This window comes from Hyposmocoma kahamanoa, unplaced genomic scaffold (assembly GCF_003589595.1).
Source record: "Hyposmocoma kahamanoa isolate Upper Pololo Valley unplaced genomic scaffold, ASM358959v1 117, whole genome shotgun sequence".
Taxonomy (NCBI): Eukaryota; Metazoa; Arthropoda; class Insecta; order Lepidoptera; family Cosmopterigidae; genus Hyposmocoma; species Hyposmocoma kahamanoa.
The window spans coordinates 1,721,092-1,745,918 of NW_020653397.1; the positions used below are offsets into that span (position 1 = coordinate 1,721,092).

The 24,827-nt window shown below is 37.2% G+C and overlaps 1 protein-coding gene across 5 annotated transcripts in view; it reads right to left on the reverse strand.

Annotated features, from left to right (window-relative positions):
- LOC113239948 (homeobox protein homothorax) overlaps positions 1 to 24,827 on the reverse strand; it is a 452,743-nt gene that overhangs the window by 157,880 nt on the left and 270,036 nt on the right. For all 5 annotated transcript variants that reach the window (XM_026477122.1, XM_026477119.1, XM_026477123.1 and 2 more), the window contains exon 10: positions 9,527 to 9,675. In XM_026477122.1, the coding sequence (XP_026332907.1) occupies positions 9,527 to 9,675 (149 nt within the window). The remainder of the gene's footprint in view (positions 1 to 9,526; positions 9,676 to 24,827) is intronic.

Genomic DNA, 24,827 nt, shown 5'->3' on the forward strand with positions numbered 1-24,827 from the left:
AAAAGTCCTATGTGCCGTTAATTTCACCAGCATCATAACACTTTAAAACCGGAACGCAGTAATTCTCACATTACTGTTTGGCGGCAGAAAAGCTTAAATACTAGAAAGTAATTGGGTCCCCGCGGCAAGGTGCCCAAGATGCTGGCAGCGTTCCCCCTTTGTATTGCTATGCTAATGCGTTGGGCAAGGTAGCTGCCGTATGCCCAAGGGTTTCCCAGACAGTCTATTAATTTTTTGGATAACATTTTATACAGATGAAGGGCAGTGGGACCCCACGGGCCAAGGATTTCGACTTCAATGGCTGTAAATAGGTAGTCGGAGCCGAGATCCTGGTACTTATATACTTTTTATTCTCTCCGCCAGCTCAGCTGCGGAGCCAGCCCTCTTGCTCTTTAATGTTGTATGCTTATAAATAACAACCGTGTAAATCATCCTATTTTTTGTTGTATACAATAATTTCTGTAATATTCTTTAATTTTTTCTAGTACCAGGTAAAGTGGTACTTCGTCTACGAACTCTTTTACCAAGGCGCTCTACTGCTAAAAAGTTTCTATGAACTAGCAACCATGTTATTTGGTCACCATCATTGTCAACCGATTATACGTCTCATCGGTCTGGGTTTTCTATAAAAGTTGGAGACTTCGCGCGTTTTCCAGGAGTTGTGAACCTTCTTCGATGTACAAGTTTCACTACCATGTTATCCATTACAGTTAACGGGAGGTGTAGTTATTAAACTTTCACATAGGTACATATAAGAATTTGAATCATTGACTTCGCGATTGAGGAACGACCGTTTTACCACTAGACTACCGACCTTATTCGCGGCTAACAAAACCGCTGGCGTTTGTAAGAAATCCCATAAAGTTCCCTGAATATGGATTCTGTAAGGTTTACTTAATTAATACTCTGTCATTCGATAGGCAAAGCAAAGAGTTTGCGAAAAGGGTTCGCGTGTTTGCCAACCGCGAGGGCCCAAGGTTCGGTTCCCGATTACCCGAGTTATCGGTTTCCCGGAGTTTGCTTAGGATCGGAAAATAATAGGGGAGGGAATAATCTATGTAAGACGGTAGATATTTTATAATCATATTTTTCGAACAAACTCCGTTAGGACAGGGTATCTTTATTTTGTTGGTTTTACCTTGTGAAGACCGTAATGCGGCGAGAAAACGAATTTAAGAAAAAATAATTTAGACATGGATTTACGAAAGCAACTATCGAATAAACTATAAGCTGAAAAGAAAATCTAACATGTTTAATTCCAATTATTAATACAAAGATCGAACACTCAAAAAAAAAACCTTCGATCCGGCCGGATTCGAACCGACGTCTTCTAGCATACCGTGCCAGATGCTATAACAACTAAGCCACGGAACGAACCAGCGAACTTCACGAATTTTTCATGAAGGAGGCTCTTATTATGGCATTTAAAATCAATGTTAAGGTCAATTAAAATATGCTAAATAAAAAACAAACGACAATAGGACTTAATGTCTTTTGTAAAAACATCTAAATTGAAAAATATGGACTTGAGGCGAGTTACCAGAAGAGAAGCGGGAAAAAACTGTTTTGCTATATCAAACGGTTTGGGAATTTATTATTAAATAATGGTCTTACAAAGAATATACGATACACCTAAGGATACTATCCAGAGAACGTGCTAATTCGTTATTCGATAGAATGTACTTTACTAGATGATATGAATCCTGGTAACTATAACAATTATTCCAAAACTTGAAAATTGCTTAGAGATTTAACGACAAGCCGGTTTGCAATATCAGAGTTGTATGAGGACAATACAGGTTCGATTCCCGTTAGGATCAATTTCGGAGTCATAGTAGAAATCCTTTCTTTGATACCAGGTCATTGGTGCGGTTGTTTTGCAGATTATTACAAAACAAACATGTTTTATAGGTCTATAATATACCTTAGTTGCAAAATACACTTTGTACATATTCTTTAATAGCCCATAATGTCTAAGAATACATCAAAAATTAAAAAAAAAACTCATAAAGACATCTGAGCGAAACCGAGACAAAAGAAAGGCAATTGAAAACCGAACATTTTCAAGAACAACATGTAACCCGACACACAAACCACAAATTACTAGAAACCTGCATTCCACACAAAATGCAACAATAATAATTTTATTGCTAATGAAGGAAGCTTTTCCAGATGTAAATCGCGTATACTTGTATTTTCAAACAAATGAACGTTTCGGGCCCTTCACAAGTCTCATGGTCACGGCTTACCGAGTCAACCAGTCATTATGTCTATTATTCATGAAAACCACCCTATTTATGCTTATATAAAAATATATAAAAAATATATAACACCCTTTCACTTTATGCTTTTTTATGCTTTATTTTTAGTTTACTATGGCTTATAATGTGGAGTGCTCGGAGGAACTTTTCGAACCGGTGCCGCCGTTTCGTTTCCACCATCGCACCTCCCGCCAAAGGAGTAGGAGTCCATACGCACATCTTAGATACCTGGGATTGTAAATGCAAGATGTGGAATGATCTCCCTTCTGTTGTAATTCCTTTGTGCTATGATATGTAGTTCTTCAAACAGCGTGTTTACAGGGCTCTCAAAGGCTGACAACGCATAGGCAGCTCATCTGATGATGCAAATGTGAATGGGCGACGACGACCACCTCTAATCAAGTGGTTCGTCTGCTCGTTTGCCTCCTTCTTTACATAAAAAAATACTACAAAACATTCCAATTTACGCTTTATACTCTTTCTGTTAGCGAGAAGTTTCTCCAGCGGCTCTTGGGAAGCCAGGGTTATAGGCAAAAGATAGCTGGCGGTTCTCAGTGACGTAGCCCGCGTCAACGCTTCCTTGAAGCCGTCTAGTTTTTTTTTATAACATCAAGTGACGGGATGAACAAGTCGTGCGCCTGATGGTAAGATACAGGCCTGTCCATGACAATTACAGTGCCACTCAGAGCTTTAAATTGCAAAGATGTGAGCGGCACTGCCACTGCACTCGTCACCCGGAGACAAGTCTCATGTGTCTGTTATTTCCCCAGTATCCTTACCCTTCGGAACGCATAATGCTGCAATACTGCTTGGCGGCAGAAATAAGTAAGATGGCTGTACTTCCCTGGAAGAACGCTTCCACAAGGTACGGTTTCATCACGGTGTGTTCGTTCACCGAAAAGCTCATGGTAAATTTCGAATTAAAATTCGCACATCAATTTCGAAAAGCCCAAAGATGCAAGCCCATATTCGAACTCACGGTCTCTACTTTAGAGGGATAGGTCAAACTATTAGGTTACTACGACTTACGCGATTTAAATTTGGGGAAAGTAGTTTTATTTCCAATATGTGGTAATTACGTAAATCAAAGAACTCGATGATAGAAACTTAATTAATGGACTTTTAGGGATGATTGTATGAAGAAAAATCTTAGATTTTTTTGGAACAATTCACGTTTTTGTTGTGATAGAGGCGTCTCACAATCCAACAAATTTTATAGACGCTACCATTACTCTCTATCTATCCTTTTCTAATTCATGTTCAGTTCACATAATGTCGTTTCACCTCCACACTCTATTTCCGGCAGATTTCCTGTTCGCCCGGTAGCCAGGCATTAAACGTCGCGATTCAAAAAGTGGTAGTTTTCGGATATCTCGAGCCGGATGGGAGGAAATGATTTCTGTCGAGACGAAGCCCCTGGCGGATGGACCTGAAGACGTGAAGGATTTACTGTTAATGAATTCTTGAATGTCCCATTTTTGCCATCCAATGTTCGGAATACCTTTTTCTAACGGTCATTCTTGAAGACGGTAACGTTTATCCTTTTGGCGAAGATCATAGTTTGACGTAAGAAGTTACAAAATATTCCGCTAGTCGTCCACAATTTCCTGCACAAGTTGTAATTTTAAACATTGTGTAGAAACATAATCGAGTTCTTTTCTCAGGGAGAAAACATTAAGGAAACTTGTATCATGACTGTGGCATCACAGTACATTTTTTATTCAAGTATTTTATATGCCACCTCTGAGTTTTTTGAAACATATGTGCGATATTTAATTTAATATTTATCATGAGCTTTTCGGCGCATGGGTTAAGGTTCTTAACCCACGAAAAAACATGTTAAGTCTCCAACCCGCATTAAGCCAGGGTGGCGGGCTATGGACCAAACTTTAGAGATGAGAACTTGATGTTGATGAAACGTCTTATAAATACTTACGTCGTTGATAACTTGACCTAAAACTGTCACCTGCGATAAGAAAATAAGCCATTCCAATAATTTTAGATTCTACGAAGAAATATGCAATAAAGAAGCACCCCCTCCCAGATCCATTCATCCAATAAAACAGTGTTGCCAAATTATGGTCCAATTTTACCCAATTCCTCGGAAATTCTCCCTATTTTGGTGTTAAAAATCTCGCAGAAAAGTCCCTTACTTTATTTAGGGAGAACGTCGTAAGTTCTACTCGAAGCAGTCCGGGGCAAATTGCAAGCGAATCCGGGGAATAGGAATTTATTAATATTGAGACTGTGGCTTCTGAATTCGAAGAAAAAAGGTCGCTATTTGGGCGTTGTAAATAGTAGTGTTTTTGACGCGTACACTTTTGTAAAAATGTTCCTTATTTTCATATTGAGATCAAAACTGTTCGGACGCTCTGCGATTCTTGTTTTCCCCGACATTGAGGACGTTATTTTACACCTTGTTGACATTGTATGACATAGGAAATGAAACTATTTTTCCGGATTTAAATCGCGTATATTTGTTTTTTCAAACAAACCGACGTTTCGGGCCCTTTACAGGTCCCATGGCCACGGTTGACATATGTATGTGTAACAATCGCGAAAACCTAGGAACTCGATATTGTATGACATCTTAGAATAGATATAATTTACCTCCATCTTTAATTTTGTACCCCGTGAGTTTTCGTACGAAAAAGAATTCTCTTATAGATTGGTTGTAAGGCCATTTTAACAGATAGATAATTATTATTTTCGTAATTTATAGTAATTCCATTCCATTCCATTTATAATTGACAAATAATCCAATATTTATACATAAATATTACCAATAAATTCCTCAAGCTGTAAAATAACTATGCCTCACGCGGGCACCCCGCCGTGTGGTCGATTGGTTGTATAATTTTCAACCGCTAAATGCTTCTTGACAAATAGCACATCTTGGGGTTCTGAGTATATTCCACGCATATTTTCAATTTGTTTCCATACCTGTAATGCTGTGAAGTACCAGGCTGCCATAAGTTACTTGACAATGGAATTCTAACAATTCAAGTATGTATGCAGTTTTAAATCTAATACGATTTGTGTTATTTATTAGCAATACCTCTTGGCTAACGATGAAGATAGCTTAATTTAGTAGCAATAGAGGTCCTTGTGAAAGAGTACGTCCGGGAAAGTGTTGCCGTCTTACCTATTTCTGCCGCCAAACAGTAATGTTAGCTTTACCGCGTTCCGGTTTTGAAAGGTACGGGTGCTGGTGAAATTACACGCATATGGAACTTGTCAACTTATGTCTCAAGGTGACGGTCTTACAACAAACATACGATACGTTATGATATTGTAGAAAGAACGTGCTAATTCGTTACACGATAGAATGCACTTTATCCGAACATATGTATAAAATTCTGAAAGACTAAAACGAATAATTTTAGAACAAAATATTTTTTATCTTTGTAACCATTGACTTACAAATAAATAGACGGGTGTAGTACAAAAACCAAGAAAAAAATGTCCCAAGTCAACCTATTTAAACGTAGTGACATGTAAAGGAATATGAAAAAGCTAAAACGTTGAATTTAAATTGTAATGTCATCGCAGTACTGTCTAATTTTGCTTGCTTCGCTGACAGTCGAACAAACGAAGACTAGAGCGTGAATGACGCTCTGTATACGATTTTAACGCCCTATAAGTTCGGACTTTTTAGCGCGGACCCGACGTCCATATAATTGTAAGTCAATGTTTGTAACATTTTTTTAAATCTATTTATTTAGCGGCTTTGATAGTTGAACATGTCAGCCCCATTAGTAAAACAATACCTCAAGAAATCACTTAATAAAATCTAGACAGATAAATCAAAATACTAACTAATCTTTATTTGAATACAAAATCTCCGCGGCGCTACATGTTGGCTCCGTTAAAACAGATTGACATCACCCAACATTAAATGTACGGAAACCTGTCTATAATTTCTATTTTTCCTCCTTTATGCTAAATTCTGGTTTTCAACTGACGTCCTATGGTTATTATGCTCACATTTATTTAACGACACGCCACGCCGTGTATTAACCCGTCAGTCGCCACCGGGCGCTTGTCGACCTCGGATCTGTGTCAAGACTGAGGAATGACACGTCACTACCTAAATTCTAGGCTCGCGTTGAAATATTTGTGGCATTTCAATTGCTATGGACAGATGTGCCGCTTATTACAAGGCGCACGACTTGTTTGTCCCGTCATTTGATGTCTTATAAAAAAGAAGGAGACTTCGTGAAACCTACACGTGTAGATTTAAAACCCTTGGAAAATGTGTTAAATCGTTAACACGCGTTTCGTCAAAGTGGCCGACTGTGGCCTAATTTAGACAAGACCCGTATCCGATAGTGGGATATATCACTGCAACTTTGAATTAGACATATTCTTTATTTGTGGTTTAGTTCATGAGCAGTCATAGCGTAGTTTAGAAAACATTTGCCATTCTTGTGGGTTACATTCCTGGAAGAGCTGGTACAGGTAGATTTTGGAATTATGAGCAAGACAATCTTCATGAAACTTGGGTGTCCTAGGTTCGTAAAGCTACTCGATCATCCTTAGTGCAGTAGTAAGGTGGTGGACATTCTGTTATTATATGATATCAAATGACGGAACCAACAAGCCGTGCGCCTGATGGTAAGCGCACGTCACCCTGAGACTGTTGACAAGTCCCATGTGCCTGTAATCTTTCTTATCCTTCAATACCGGAACAGTAATTCCGACATTACTTGGCGGCAGATATAAGTAAGGTGACGAACTCTATTTAGGATACAGACATATGCTCAGTAGAGGAATTTATATTTTGTTTAGTTGTCGTTACATATCAAATTATACATTTTCAATTTTCTAATTGCTTAACGAGATATGGAGTACTACGATCGCATAGCCGTTAGAAGTTGTTTTTTGATTCCATACGCCGTCAAGCAAGAGGCGTCTTTTCCGTGTAGCCCTTTATTCCAAGGCGGCGATTCTCAAAGGCAGGAACTTGATATTGTCATGTTACATGATATGCGTTAGATATTCCGCATTCTGTCGTAACCTCATAGTTTATCGTGTCCTGATACTTTAGAATTTGAATTTACTAATAATGTACAAAATAAATTCCTACCTTACGAATAACATATTGAATTTCTGCACCAAAATAAAGTCTATATTGAAAAAAATCTCCTAATAAACGCACGTAACAAAATCATTTTTCCTCACGTACTTACATTTCCCCCGAATTCGCAAGAAATAATATTGAATAACGCGACAAATCCCGCGCGCGGGAATAAGCCGTTGGGATCCAGCGGGATACGACGGGATCCATCGGATCACATTGGCGTACAACGTGCATTGGGCAAAAATAATTATAACTCGCGTTAATCCCGGAAACGCTAAGGGAATAATGTATTTTTTGTTTTTGTGTCGTCGAGAAAGTTTTCTACGAAATAAACAGCAATTTGCTCTGTAACTGGTAAACGTGTCCACTTAAGTCAATGCTATTAAGGTATACGGACAATGTTGCGCTTATTTTGACTTATTTTGGCAAAGGTTTTACAGTTATGTGTATCAGAGACAACGATTTTAAATTCAGACCACTAACGTCATCAGCGTACAGTGCAAACAATTTAAAATTCCGCCCGTTCTCGGCGCTGTTACCAATATTGCTGCACTACTGAATTTAAATTCACCCATGCAGTTTCAACCGCCCGCAAACCGCCACACAGCCTTTTTGGCCACACTAAGCGTATCCGAATTAATTCAAACGCGATGCAATTCTATCATATCTGTGTACGAGCACAACAATAACCGAAACTCAACGTTCCATTTCCAAATTTGGAATCTTCGTTTTCAGTACTTGGTCAACAGAACACGATTTCATTTGTTTCGAACCAGGTCCGATTTGAAGCGGTGACCGACCAATCAGCGGTGATTCTGAATTCAAACGGTGGCTCGCAGGTGGCACGCTGTCACCACGCGGCGTTCCATTTCCCGCAGCGCGTAATCGAATGAATATTACAAACGTCATCCTGACAGCTATGCAGTTTCAAGCACGATATGTGGGTCGAAATGCTCTTTTTCCGCCAATTTAATGCATTGTCTATTGTATATCCGACCGCATTTTGACCGGATTCAAATCGGATTACAAGAACCAAACATTTCACAGTACACGTAAAATTCAACAAAGCAAAATGCGATTCGGTTTAAAAATGAATTAGGTTAGCGAGTTAACATTGACGCGTCCCGTACACCGAAACTGTTTTACAGGGAGCTCGTAATGAAAGCACTTAGCGCTAAGCGAAGCAATTATAAGTAATTTGGAGAGCGGTAATGGGCGCGGACAGCGATGCGCAAAAACGCGCAAAACGGAACGCGCTAAAAGCTCACTAATTCGATTGTCGACTTTTTAAACTTCGAACTCTCACATCTGGCCGGAAATAAATCGCGTACCTAGATTCTAGACGTTTGAATTCCGAATTTAAGATTAAACAAGGAAACGATCGTAACATATTTCGAGGAAACTTTATGTAATTAAAACTCACAGTTCCAATTCCACGAAAATTCGCGGAATTCATAGCCATAAAGAAAGTAGGATTCGGCTCGTCTCGGCGAATGAAACAGAAATACCGGGCTCAAGAGGAGACTTTGCGAGCGTCACCTGAAGCGCGCTGAGCGAAGCTTCTTCGGCCCTGGTGATTTATGGGCACGGATCCGGACCGGTAATGAAATTGCACCCCTCCCCGCGCCCGAACCCATTCTAGAAATTACTACGCAACAGAATCGTGCAACTGTCGCACAGCGTTGAGATCCTGGTACTTTTCCATCTTCCATTCAATGCTTTTTTCATTAGTTGGGTTTCTTTAATTAATTACGTTTGTTCTTTATGCAAAACGCGTTTATGTACAGAAATATAACGTTAAAAACCTTTGTCTACTACACTTACACAGATAAATTTATTGTCACCGGAAAATTTAATTATTGACAATGTCATAACCTCTTGTTTTGAATAGAGGTAAAAGCTGTACAATAACAATACAAAAACATAAATGACGCTTTGTTAGCTGGCAATTTTAACGATATTTTTAATGCGTGTTGCAAAATTAGAAATAGAAAACAAAAGCCTTTCTAAAAACCGTTACAGGTTGAACTTGACGGATTTTCAGAGACAAATTTTGAATTTTATTGGTAAACGTGGTTTTTCCGTTCTTAAAATAAATATTTGGTTGATAGCAAAATGCAGAATATTATAGCACTTTTAAAATAAAATATGGAGAAGGGGTTACAGTTAACATGTAACTTACCGTTAAATGTTGAAATAACCACGCCCGCAGTATATTTGTGGCTACTTTGGGGAAGATACCGCGTTTCTTCTGGTTCTTCTTGCCATTCGTGTCATCGTCCTCCTCGCCCGTACCTTCGCCTGAACCGATACTCGCATTGCTTGCATCGCCTGGTGACAAATAGGCAAATTGTTACTTATGATCAAAATTGCCAGATGGTTACATTTTTTACATTTCTCGTGTTTTTCGTGGGCCTCATGGTAAGCTATACGCCTGTCCATAACAGTTGCAGTGCCACTCAGAGCTTGAGTTGACAGGTCCCATGTGCCTATAATTTCACCAGCACCCTTGCCATTCCGAACCGGAACGCAGTGATGCTGACATTACTGCTTGGCGGCAGAAATAGTTAAGGTGGCAGTACTTCCCTGGATGTACATTTTTCACAAGGAGCTCTACTGCTACTTACAATATGTAAGTAACTTAACAATACGTAAGTAATATGTAAGAAACTTTTGTTTTTAAGGCAATTTCTCGTAACTTTTGTGGACGTTGTGATTTTTTACATTTAAATAACAAATTTGTTGTAAATACTAAATAGTATACGAACGCTCCCAAATTGGACAAAAAAGTAACTCGGAGATGGCACAAAGAAATTGAAATTAATCATTATTTTGATTTTAAATTCGGAGCTTAATCGTGTATAAAAACATATTTTGTTACGTCCATAGTCTCGAATGGGAAAAATTTTACTTTCCAGCTAAAAAAATGTAATTATCGACTCAAGGGCCCTGGCAATACTGCTTATGATAATCTGTGACACCACAGATACCCGTATTCGAAGAGGATTTATAAGCAGTTCATTCAGCCTTTGCTATTTACGTTTGGTTTCTTGTTTTGTCGTTAAGCAAGAAATATAAATTTCAAAATTATATCGCAGCATCTTGGGCAGTGGACTGTCTGTGCTGCCCTCCTTGTCTTAACTAAAACAACCTTCAAAACTTCAAACTGGAATATGTTTAATTCCAGACTTTTCAGAGTAATGTACCCGAACCATATTTGTTCAGCAATATAAACTCTTATATTTTCACATATTTTTTATAAAGAAACGCATACAAATTATGTAAACAAAAATTTATATGGGAGTTCGCCAATGTTCTTTCTTGGTCAGATGTCGTACTTGTGTCAGCGTGAGTATGTGAATCTTGTCAGGTTTTCCGTGATATCACAGGAAAACGGGTTCGAAGATCACCATTAACTTAAAATAATTGCAACAATGTCTTAGCCGGTGTACCAGGTGAACAGAAAACGCGAGACGTCTCTAACGCTTATCAAGTACTTCTAGCATATTAATTCGCGACGCCAGCCGACGACGCCAAGTCCGTATTTACTTAATCACCTGCCACACAACTGATCGCAATCTGTATGTACTACGCTTAATTAATTCTTACCGCGTTTCGTTATGACTACATTAATGTTTAAGACAGGTATATGGAGATTTTAAGAGCAGATAAGCCGTTTTCTTGGTGTAAAGAAAGGTTATGTATTTACGTTTGATTAACGTGGCTCAAAATTTTATTCGTTTAACAATTTTAAAGGATGCAACCCTTACTAGTAAAGAAAAAATAATCATGATAAAACTTGCGCGTCGAAGCCACCAAACTCACATTGGACCAGACTAAAAATATTAGAGAAAACCCGTGCCTTGCAGTGGGATGTATAAATGTGTTTACGAGGATATTTTGTTTAAAATTTCGGCCGTAGAGAAGAGGGACATGTGTGAAGTATATTACATTGATGGTTATCGGAAAACTCCGATACTAACTCTACAAGTATCTAACAGTACCAGCCAAGCAGAAGTGAGCAACAACGTACACGATAAACAAATTAGTGTGCAGTGAGCCGCATCAAATATTCATCGCAACAGGAACAAATCGAATCAGTACGGGGCGTGCCGTCTTCTGTTCGCCTCTGAACGCCTGGTACTCTATGTACGCCGTTAATAATAAAAAACCGAATTTGCTACGTTCGCTTATTGTTTATTTTCTTTTCTTTGTTTTCTTTTACCGTTTTTGGGGCCGAGAGAAACATTTCCGATTTACTTTGGCGTAATTTTACCAAACTTCCGAATGAGTCTGTAACGCCCTAAAAGTATGTTTGAAAAATAGTGTTGCGCTTATCGCAATATAGATAGAAAAAATTTACATCACAAAATGGCTGAAGTTATCGTGGAAAACTGTGACACTGATGAAACGCAACGCATTGTCGGATCGAGTGTTACCAGCAGCATTGTGATGGTAATAGGGGCAAAGTAATAAAATTACTTTTAGGCCATTACGCTCCCCTGCGACGTACAGGGTGTAGACAATAAAACGGTTACAATTCGACAAAAAACAACGGATTATTGTCTGTGTAATTGTTTTATTCGCGTATTCAGATTTATTTCGGTTTTTCGCGCAAGCGTGACTGGTTTGTGGCGTAGAAGAGATTTGCTTTCTTTACTTCCTGTCAACGACATTGATATTCTTCTTTAAAATTATATATCACCAAAATAATATTTATTGGTAACGTCATAAAATGTAGTTTCATTACGAGTTTTCTACGAAAAGAAATGTACTTTTCGCAGAAAATTCTGTTAAAACAGCTAAACTTGCACAATTAACAATATATACACATCATCCCATATAAGTTCAGCGTGCAAAATCAGAGTGCAGTAGCATCCCCTAATTCATGTAGGGTGCAGTTGAAGGGTGGCCCTGCTACTGCGGAGCCTCGTGCCGTGCGAAAAGTCAAGAGATATCTCGAATTAACTTAATTAGACTCGGGTTACAGCTACTGCATGAGAAGATGGTGACAATTTTGAGTTCTTTTAAGAACTTGGATCGATTATTTTGATTTTGTTACATGTCTAGCGATCGTATTTTGCTAACCGGTTCTGGGTTCAGCAACAACAATTTAGCAGTCAAAGGTGCACGACGAATTTGGAACAGAGGTCATTGTTTAATATCTTCGTACCAAAAGTTACGCCAAAATCATCTTTACCAATCATACCTTGAATATGAGAATAACGCCGACATCTTTAAGTTGATAAAACTAGTAGATACATACATACTTGAACACCATGTTTGAAAGAACACGTATACGGTAAAACTTAGACCAAACCAGCATTTCAAATACGAATTTCGTAAAAAAGGTACAAGAAAATATATCCATCGACCAATTTTAGACAATCCACCGCACCCAAACAAGAAGCTTTCTCATAAATGGTATACCAAACGCTGCCAATTTCAAACAAAACTCTATACCCGATACCCCAAATACCCTAGCAATAAGTTGGCGTTCATTAGGGGTAATCCATGGTGTTTGCTCCCATGGCTCATAAGCGGATTGCGCAACCCGACACCGAATCCGCGACCCCTGTGTGTGGGCACGCGCCACCGAACTATAGGGGCTATTGTGCCATGTGGGAAGCAACAATAGCGATGCGTGTTACAGTCCTAGTGAATACAATTTGCTTGTAAAGCTTGCTTCTTGCCTTTGTCCGATTTTGCTGTGCGGTTTCCGATTGTGGATCGGAGTGTAATTTTGTGGATGTAGGAGATAAGTCACGCACATGAGCAGCAGAGTCTATTGACCTAAGAGGAAACCTGATGAGTGGGATGTATAACGTAGTTGTAGGATGATGTCACCCCGCCAACACAGCTTATTACTGGCTTTAGCGCTATACGGAATTGAGAAACCTGTTTACGCTACAGAGAAGTGCGTTTGATATAATTTTTTTGCACGTTTTTTAATCATCAAATCAAATGCCATTCATATATATGTATATAGCATATCTTGAAAAATTTATTAACTACTGTTGTAATAATAATAATCAAGAGTGTCATGGACGCACACATAAACAACCACAAGAAATAAGTGTAGTCATACAAATATTTCTCCCGGCCCGAGAATCGAACCCGGGAACTATGCGTGGTAGATCAGCATGATAACCATTCGGGTACGGTGGCAGTTATTTGGATATTAGAAGTTAGAAGCAGCAATACTTGCTTTTAAAGTCACACATTGATGACTTCATACAAGCTGCATATTAACGATTGTTCGGTTAAAGCAAATGGTTTTTCTACTTCTGACTTTATGTATGCCTAGTCGTAGTTTTGCATAAAAAATTATATAAGTGAGTGTCACTTCTAAGCACGGGTGTCACTTCTAAGCACGGGTCGTTTCTAAAGACAGGGCTTATGCTGTTGTGTAATACGAGCAGAGTTCGTCCAGGGAAGTATTGCTACCATTTCTATTTACTTATTAGTTTTGAACGACAAAGGCATAGTAGAATAAAACAAGCAGGGTAACTCCGTACAAAATAACAGCGCGGCTTGTAAGTGTGTGCAACCACCGCGCGCCGTGTACGGACGCACACATTCGCATAATTATGTTATATTATGTAGTTATAGCCGAAGAAGCCGTGGTAGCCTATTGGTTTGACCTACTGCCTCTCAAGCAGAGGGTTGTGGGTTCGAATACGGGCTCGCACCTCTCGAGTTTCTCGGAATTTATGTGCGAAATTAAATTATGAAATTTATCATGAGCTTTTCGGTGAAGGAATACAACAACAACAAGAGTTGTGAACGTTCTTTCCGCTTCTATCTTTCATTACGATGTTTTTCTTTACGAGCTGGAGGTAGGTACTAAACACATTCACAAAAAATACAACAATTTACCTTTTTATTTACTCAGGTTACTTTTCTCTTCCTAATTTCGGTGGCAATTTTATTTTTTTTAATTTAAATCTTCTAGAATATTCTCATAAAGTACTAATTGATATTCGAGTGTAGTATTCAGAAATATTATTTAATATTTCACGGTAAAATACTCGAATACTAAATAACAAAAATTGCCAGGGAATTTAGGTAGAAAAACTACCCTGAAAATTACCCTATACTATTTAAATATATAAAACAACTTATTTACTTATAAAATTTATTGTATAGTGTCCAAATTTTTAAATGACCAATGCCGAAGTTAAGTGTATAATTTTTGACAGTTATAGGTATATTAATTCTAACGTTATTGAAATGATTATTTTGAAATCTAGATACATTTTACAGTTATTATCATTGAAATGGACCAAAAAAACTAGTACTGTAAGCACGTAATATTAAAAAAACAGTTACATCTAGTATAGTCTGTTGAAGCGCATGTGATTAAATATACACTATAACTTCAATATCTTTTGTATGCCCCATATTTGGCCGGATACAGTGAAACTATCTTATTTTGTTATATGTCAACTTCTATACAACCATGTGTTCACAAATAAATAAATTATGATAGTTATTAACTTTATCCAACACACAATCTATCTTTAGTTAATTTATCAGTGCATGAAATGAAAAACACCCAAAAACAAACCAAAATAAATTCTAAGCGATCCTCATCTATTCTCAAATTCTGGAGATATAACTTCGTCCTCTCTGCGAATGACAAGGGAAATTTATCGCCCAACACTAGTGCAGTCGCAAATGAGTGCAGGCCTATCGAGTTACGCCAATCAACTGAAAGCACGCGCCGTATAAGGTTGAGGTGTACATCGATAGACATGTCGATGAATATAATATTTATTACATTTTTATTGCAGTGTTAAGTCATGTCGCACCCCTGCGCTCTGGTGAAACAGTGACTTAGCTTACATTTATAAAATTTATAGAAAATGAATTAAAAGTTTTGTATTTAGGGCTACTGAACATATTTGAAGAGCTCGTAAGTGATCGTCCTGTCACTTAGTATAATGAGAAAAAAAAACTATATCAATTACGTATTACGCCATCTATAGAAAAATTAGGAAATGCATAATGCGTCTATATTTTCCGTATAAATTGCGTTTTAAAAATGGTTTGGTATCACAATTTTTTGCCATCAAGTCTCTGGTTTTACGGAGGTGCCATATGATGACGGTATATGCAAGTTAGGATTGTCAAACAGTCTTCAAGTTCTCGTCAAGATATGGCCATTGTACTGTTTCAACAGTAACTTCATGTGACGCCTAATTTAATGTTTATAGTACTTTAGTCTAGTAGCTAATGCTCCTTAGTTCCCTTTACTTCCTATAATGAAATTCAAATACATGATATAAAAGACTAACAATATTAAATAAAAGTTGTATCTCTTGATTAAGTTGGACACCTACCAGACAACTAAATATGCTCACCCTCTCACACTTTTTATTTAAGACTTCTTAAATAGAAACAATACAAATGTTGAGCAGTAAAAGGTGTTGTTCTATGTATTAAAACCATCTTAATCGTAAGTAGTGTGGTTGTTAGCCGAGCGAGAGAACGGTTGCGTCCTCAACTAACTGCACGACGTTTCGAATCCCTATGATGGCATGTACCTATGATTTAAGTCCTAAGTTAAATACATTTGTCAATATATAGTAGCGACGTTCGCAAACGTTCAAGGCAAACATCATTATGAAACCTGCTCGTTAAAAAACGTTCACAACCCATGGAAGACGTGTAAAGTCCTCAATGTTGGCCCAAATCCTGTCCTTATTAAAGACGCATGTCTAGCGGTGGTACGTATTGACAACGGGTTGACAAAAAAATAAAAATAGAATAAACTAACATCGACAAATACTATTCTAATTTCATCGACCTGTTGCAATCTCTAATTCAGCGACAACGACGGTGTGGTAATGCGTTCCGATTTGATGGATTGGCTTCTTTGCAGTCCCTCCTATTTGCAAACACCCTTATCGCAACGCTTAGGGCCTGCAGGGCGAGGGACAGGGTGCAGGAGCGCGGGGGGGACAGGGGGCTAATTAAAATTGGCATCCGAAACGGGAATACTTCAAATTTGTTAATATGAACTCTAATTTAACCATTATAAGGTTTATTGTTAAATGGAAAGTGTTTTGTTTTGCAAAAGTGACGTAGATAATTGTTTTTTATGTTTGGTTTTAGTTTCACAGGCGTTAATATTATTGACGTCAAAGTTTAAAATGTTTAGTGTAGTTAAATATCACAAACCGTTTTTCCACTGGGTTACCATAGCTTTCGTATTAATATAATTTTAAAGTTTTCTCTGAGTAAATATAACAAAAGTGATTCCATATCTATTACGATTATGTACCATTACAATATTGTCGTGTAACTTATGGCAGCCTGGTACTTCATAGGATACAGGTATGGAAACAAATTGACAATCTACATGGAGAATACATATACAGATGTGGTCATTTAGCGATAGAAAATTATGCCGCTATAGAGACACGAACCGAAGACCCCTAAGGCAAGAAGCACTAGTGCTCCCAATAAAGCTGTAATTATTTGAATTGGAAACATGCCACAAAAAACACAACTTCTTTCTAATAACGAATCTTGGTTTTGTTTCCTAAATTAAGAAACATGCAAAACATTATTAATCCGTTAAAAGCAGTTTTAAGGGTCGTTCACCCCGTTAGTCCTATTCCGTTCTACCATATACCAATGATATTTTAAGCTGAGTTTTCACCTCACGGTTGTTAAAACTCAGCTATCCGACAATGAGGCTGTCAGGTCATCAGCAAACTGCTGAGTTTGACAACACAGCGGTGATTAAGCCAACGCCGCGGTTTTGGTCTGAAGCGAAAATTGTCCTATGTGACTTTACGGATCATTATGAGAAGCTAATATTTAGTTTCACCTTCGTTATGGTATTACGCCCTGCCCTCCTTAGAGAGTACATTGAGTATTAAGCGGTAAAGTAGGTAAAGAAGAAGAAAGAAATTAAGGTAAGAAATTACTAACGAGAGTTTGTTGGAAGCCCTAAGTCGAAGGCTGAGGGCCTTAATTATTCGAGTCTTGTAATTTTGCCACCATTTGCAACCACAGACGCATGCAGCCACAATACATTAGATATAAAACAAATAATAGATAGATAGATAGAAAATTCTTTATTGTTAGCACCACATTACAATATACAGATTACAGTATACAGGACAAAACTAAACACATTACTCGGGTAACAATTGGCGGTCTTATCGCTTACAGCGATTTCTTCCAGACAACCTTAGGATGGAGAGAGATTGTACATGAATAAAAGCGGGGGTGCTAGATAAAAAATAATTTGTAAATTCTAAAAATACTGCAGCATTTGAATTCACATAATAAATAGCAAATGTTTTCTTTTTTTATTCTTCAAGGATAAGTGAAATATACGTCCAGATTTTTCCAGTCTAAGAACTTTTTTGTAAAAAATCCATAATAGCATAATTTGGGACTTTATGGTCGACTTTGTCTGCATGTCATGACTCTCGAGCAAGTGCGATGAAAACACAGTTTACGTACTGCGTGTCGCGCCTGCAATTAGCATACAAATATTAACAGCAAAATATACAATGTTTTATAATAATAATAACACACACACTCAACATAGCCCCGCACTAGGGAAACCCTGTGTCGCGGGTGCCATGGACACACATATAGGCAACCACAAATTACACCCAAACTCACGAGAGAAACAAATGTAGGTCATACAAATATTTCTCCCGGCCCGGGAATCGAACCTGGGACCTCTGCGTGGCAGTCCGGCATGGTAACCGTTCGGCCACAGAGGCAGTTAAAAATGTTTGCATTTATTGTCAAAGTCATATTATATTGTAATTACAATTAAACATTTTTAATTGAATAATATAATTTAAAAAAAAACGTCTAACTTTTTCCAAAAAAAACCGACCCCAAAAGTTCATTCGTGGAATTCACAAACAACAGTACAATGCAGTAACATACATATAAAAATACAGTCTAATTGGGAACCGCCTCAACTTTTGAAGGTAAGTTATTACTTGGTGTACACTCCGCTACAGGTGAAGACTAAAATAGGACAGGACAGGACTAGAGTATGATTTCTAGTGCTTTAAAAGATACTCAAGTCCTGACTTGAGCATTGAGTAGAGCTCTGGAATACGACCCTGAAAATCAGCAATGCTGAATATTTATCCTTTTTGTCCATATAACTAAATTATGTTTACTGTTAGTTTTTAATGTTGTGTTTCCTATGTTTTGAGGAGATTGTCTTTTTGTAATTTTTGTTTTATTGTAAACGATGTTACTGCTAAATGATATAACCCAATAAAACAATAAGAAACAAACAATCAAAACGTAAATACTTTTACGATGCTCAACCCTTCTGGCGTCACGTAGGGTCGATTACGTACCATCGAAAATTAGTCTAATAACTCGAATTGACGATTCCGGCGGAACGGCCAATTAAGAAGGAGTTACAGGAGTGATCCTCTAGATATCCGAGTTATGGGGTGCCTTTATAGACCATTAAATGTGCAATTATATTGTTGAGAAATATTTTGTGTACTGTCTGAATTTACAATCGTTAGTTTACGATATCGTTTTGGTTTGAGATAAAGGTGTTGTAATTGACGCTTTTGGGTTTTGACAATCTGAAGCCCATAAATTCGCGCCCTTTGTGTAATAAAACCACATCTGTAAAATGACAATTATTCGAAAGAAAGGTTAAAAATTCTATGAATGTAATTAACTGGTAACTTTTTATGATACAATAGGAGATTTATAGTTAATTAAGTTTTTATTGAATTGATATTCAATTATTTTTTGTGAAATTACTCCACTAGTTTGTTATAATTATTAATACAAAGATCGAACACTTAGAAAAAATTCCTTCGATCCGGTCGGATTCGAACCGACGTCTTCTTGCATACCGTGCCAGACGCTACACCAACTAAGCCACGGAACGAACCAACGGACCTCACGAATTTTTCTATGTGCTTGCGTCGTGTCTTTGTACTTGGTCTTTCAAAGACTTTTTAGTCGTAGCGCCATCTATGAGAAATCTATGACAGATTTATCACCCAGTTAGTACCTTTACAGCTACCAGTCCTGGCGAGAGATGTCGCTATTCACTGTATTAATTATTATTTTTTTTTTTCCGTGGCTTAGTTGGTGTAGCGTCTGGCACGGTATGCAAGAAGACGTCGGTTCGAATCCGACCGGATCGAAGGAATTTTTTCTGAGTGTTTTTTCTGAGTATTCGATCTTTGTATTAATAATTAGATTTATAGTTTTTAATCGGCTTAAAAAAAGGGGGAAATTCACAACTCGATTGTATTTTGTATGTATGAATGTTACGCGATAACTATTTGTGAAGCGATTTTGATGATTCTTTTTTTGTTGGAAAGATGGTACCTCAGTAGTGATCCCGTTTATATTTGAAGAAAATATTCCACCTTTAAGGGTGGCAAACTAGGGGATCAATCCGGTATCGCGCAATTTCCGGTAACTGACTTCAATAAAACTTGGAATTTCGCCTTAATTCTAGATTTAATTCCACGAAATTATGAGGTCAGTTTATTTTTATAAAAAAGTTATTACATATATTTTCGTGGAGCTCGTGTTATTTTTATGACTTTCACGTGATAACAAAAGCACGTTTAAAATTTGTAATTAGGTTTGAATATCTTGTGAGAAAAGGAATTCACCAAATTGTGAAGATTGTAATAAAATTGAAGACGTCCAACACTTGGTGGCGGAATGAACCAAGAACGAAGGCCAGCGACAACTCCTGATGTTTCTATTAAAATTGAACCGCTCTCCAACATTATTCACTTGTTTCAAGGGACTCTGAACCCTTGTCAAAATATACAAAAATGTTGTATGATATAGTTAATCACCGTTATTTAACGTAGTCAAAGTGCAAGTCAAATAATCATTTATTGTATAGGTAAAATTTTTACACTTGAAAACGTCATTTTTTAAGCTACTGCTCGTTCACTACGCTGACCTCCCTGAGAAGAACGAGCAAGAAACTCTAGGGATTGCTGTTTTCAAATAAACTTAAATGCTATTACATACATATACACTTTGAATCAAATTTGTGTGGATTCTAGACTCATATACTTTTTCATTTCATCAAATTTGCAACATGACTTTTCAATTATAATACTTTTAATTTAAGTTTTAAACTTAGGAAATGATAATCTTAATATATTATTCGGAATCTTATTGTAAAAACGTATACAGTTCCCTATAAAAGCATCGTCTACCTTAGCTAAACGAAATCGTGGTACCATGAGTTTCGACTTAGTTCTAATTATAGCATTTTTAATGTAATAATAATATTAAAATATAATTTTACTGTAAATTGTATGATAATTACAATAAGATTATTATTGGAATTGGGATATTGGTAGAAAGAAATATAAAGAATCAACTCAGGGCAACTTGAAAATTATATTCATAAATTTGAATAAGGAAACTAGGCCAGGTAAAAGGACTGACAGCAACTATCACAGATTAGAAAATAAAGAGAAAAGAATAGTGGTGGCCAGTTGAGAGAGCGATTAATTTTTGTATAATAAATTTAAACAAATCAACAGTTACGATAGGACTGGCATATTCTTTAGAACAAAAGCCCTAACATTAAATAAAAATTTAAAAAGAATTGTTTTTAAATTGTTAATGTTTACTCATTACCTGAATACAGGTGAAGAGAAATTAAGGTCATGTAGAAGACTATGATATACCCTGTCTTTACAGGAAACCCGTATTCAGCAGTGTCACGTATAATGCATTTATGATGGTAATATGGAATTCCTTAAGCATTTCCTTACACCTCAACTTTTTGTTAATAAGTTAAATTGTGTCAGTTCCAAAAACAAGTTTAAAATAAAATTCTATCACATACGAGTTAACGGCCACTCCCTGCGGTGTTAAAAATATGCAAAAATCACCCCAGGGGTGAATATTAAGCAATGTCATTTTGTATAATATTCCGCAATTAAAATTTAAATTGAAATCAATGCGCGAATGAACGGACTTAGGGCTGGTGGGAGTAAGGGTTAATTCCTTTAGTAGTTTGTGAATGTGCTAGGGAGCAATTATCATTCGGATGAGTTTCTTTGGCATTGTTTTTGCGTATTCCGTAAAAATGACATTTGGGAAAAAGACTTCATGAAGTAAATATATTCTCAATATGAATTTTTTATAATACCATATACATTATCACTGCAACATTTAATTAAACATATTAAACTGTTTTGTTATAATTATTAATACAAAGATCGAACACTCAGAAAAAACACTCAGAAAAAATTCCTTCGATCCGGTCGGATTCGAACCGACGTCTAACTGGGTGATAAATCTTCCATAGATTTCTCATAGATGGCGCTACGACTAAAAAGTCGTTGAAAGACCAAGTACAAAGACACGACGCAAGCACATAGAAAAATTCGTGAGGTCCGTTGGTTCGTTCCGTGGCTTAGTTGGTATAGCGTCTTGCACGGTATGCAAGAAGACGTCGTCGGTTCGAATCCGACCGGATTGAAGGAATTTTTTCTGAGTGTTTTTTCTGAGTGTTCGATCTTTGTATTAATAATTATAACAAACTAGTGGAGTAATTTCACAAAAAATAATTGAATATCAATTCAATAAAAATTTAATTAATATTACGTGTGGTGATAGTGTGGTTTAGAAAACATTTGCCATTGTTGTTGATTACATTCCCAGAGCTGGTACAGGAGATTTGGGGATTATAAGCAAGACAATGATCATTTCTTGAGTCCAAGGTTCATAAAACTACTCGATGTGGGACGTAAGGGTTAGTGCAGTAAGGCGGTGGACTTTCTGCTATTTCATAATATCAAGTGACGGGACTAACAAATCTTGCGCCTGTCGGTAAGCGACACGCCTGTCCTTAACAGATCGCAAAGATCTTAGGTGCACTGCCACTGCACCCGTCACCCTAAGACATACGTTGACAAGTCCCATGTGCCTGTAATTTATATTAAAATAAAATAAGTTATATTACACATATAAACACCCCAACGCGCGCGCACACACACACACACAAACACGTACACGCACACAAACACACGCACAGAGATTTTTCTGTTTTTTTCTGTTTTTTCTATTTGTTTTATTTTCTAATTAGCTATCAATTTTATTTTATTCTTTGATTTTCATTATTTTTGTTAAATTTTATTAGTGTTACTTTTCTGGTAAACTTGTCAAAAGGGTGTGAGCCTGGTGATCTGTAACACAGGTCCCCAACCTAGTACAGACTCCAGCTCTCACTAAGGTGCTTCATATTTAACATGAAATGTAACAAATCTGCATTTTGTAAACCTTTTTGAGAGAAATAAAGCATTTTGTATTGTATTGTATTGTATAATTTCACCAGCACCATTACCCTCCCAAACCGGAACGCAGTTATGCTTATATATAATTATCCTTAAATGAAACTATTTTTAATCGACTTCAAAAAGGAGAAGGTTCTCATTTCAACTGTTTTTCATGTATGTTACGAGATACCTAGGGCATTAGAGAACCGATTTTGATGATTCTTCTTTGTTGGAAAGAGGTTATTTCAGCATTGATCCTATTCAAGTTTGAAGAAAATATTCCACCTCTAAGGGTGGAAAACTAGGGGATGAATCCGGTTTCGCGCACTTTCCGGTAATCGATTGCAATAAAACTTGGCAAATAGATGTAATTACACGAACTTTTCAAGTGGGCTTTTTAATAAGAAAGTTACAATTATTTCGTATCAAAATCGCGTCTCCTCAACTGAGTAGAATAAATACATAAATTAATACATACATACTACTAAATACACTCATCTTTGAATACTTTTTTTATTAAGTAGGGTATATAAAATGCGTTTGTTACCGAATCTGAACCGAAACAACCCTTTCTGGAACTTATCTCGACGCATTACGGTCGTTTAATGGAGATATGTACAGAAACAACCCGGCTTCATTAAAATGGCAACCACGACTGATAAAAATCGCATATATTAAGTTAACAGTGTCTCAGATAGTCATTTTCATTAAACTGCCTTCGGGATATAGGATATATTGTATTTGCTTTACTTTTTTGTTATTGTAGAAAATACGGAACTAGGTTTGAGGCAGTTTTGATAGCGTTAGTAACAGGAACCTGTAGAGAGAACTGCTTATCACGACGTGGAGGACGGTGACCCAACGGTTCGCATTGTTGATGCTAGATGAAGAGGTCACGGGTTCGATTCCCGGTAGGACCTATTTGGGCAATGAACTTTTGTAAATTGGTTCCGGTCTGGGTGTTCCAGATAGTGGCCTAGAGTGATTGAAGTTGCTCTGATTTCTTTTATCGATACCTCCAATGAACGCTGCCAACTCTTTTTTTTTTCATTATTTTTTTTCTCAAAATGTGTTTTTTTTCATTTTTTCCCACATAATTCGGGGCGCATAATGTTAGTAAATAAATATGGCTGCTTACAAATAAAAATAATAACAGAAAATGACTGTTGTAGGAGGTATCGTTATGATAACAAATGACGTGACGATAGTGCCAAGCGACACGCCTGTCCATAACAGTTGCAGTGCTTTAGATTGCAAAGATCTGCGGGGCACTGCTACTGCGCCCATCATCCTGAGACATACGTTAACAAGTTCCAGGTGCTTTTCAAAATATGCCTCTCGAGAACCGGATGTAATCAAGTGACATAGGTCTGTGACAACCCTGTACACTGGCTGATCTGGGGTCAGAACCTGAACGTAGAAGATTCCTGTGCACGCACAGGTTATAGTGCCCGTCTCGTATACCTTAATGGTCGGTAGGGAGTGTCACTATAATCAAAACTAATGAAGAAAGATATGGGGCTGTCACAAGCAGATTCCTATAAGAGGAATGTATAAGAAACTCGTGGAGTAGCTCTTTGTAAATACAATATTTCAATATTTTCAAATATCATAGATCGAGATAACCTGAAAGAGCTAATCGGGTCTCGTAATCGGTTTTTGTTGTTATCCAACCACGCAGAAGCTGTCTGAAATAACCTTTAGTACAAAATTGTTGCTAGTTATGATAGTAAAGAGAGGAATAATAACATCAAATCTTACAATAGTTATCACCGTATATTTTGACTGGTGCATACTTTACACCCCATCCCGTAGCCCCTACCGTCCCCCGTGAGGGGTTAAATAGTGATGGACTGCATTGATTCGATTTTAAATTCAGCGCGTCATTAAAATGCAAATAAGGGATTTGCCATTTGTCGCATTAGATTTATTAACTAACGACGACGAAGTGTGTTGACTGGTTCGATTAAAATATTTTAAAGCTTATTTCGTAAACTTTGAGTTTTCGATTGAAAACTTAGTTTTGACAGTAAAAACGTTTTTCCTAAAACTCTACTCTCTCGGAACTAGTAAGATATGTAGCGAGGTGACACCTGTTGTGCATTATACTATGTTGTGATTATTGTTCTATGCTGCCATTGTAATTTTTAACATGTAATATATTTTTTTACGATAACGCCATTAAACAAAAAT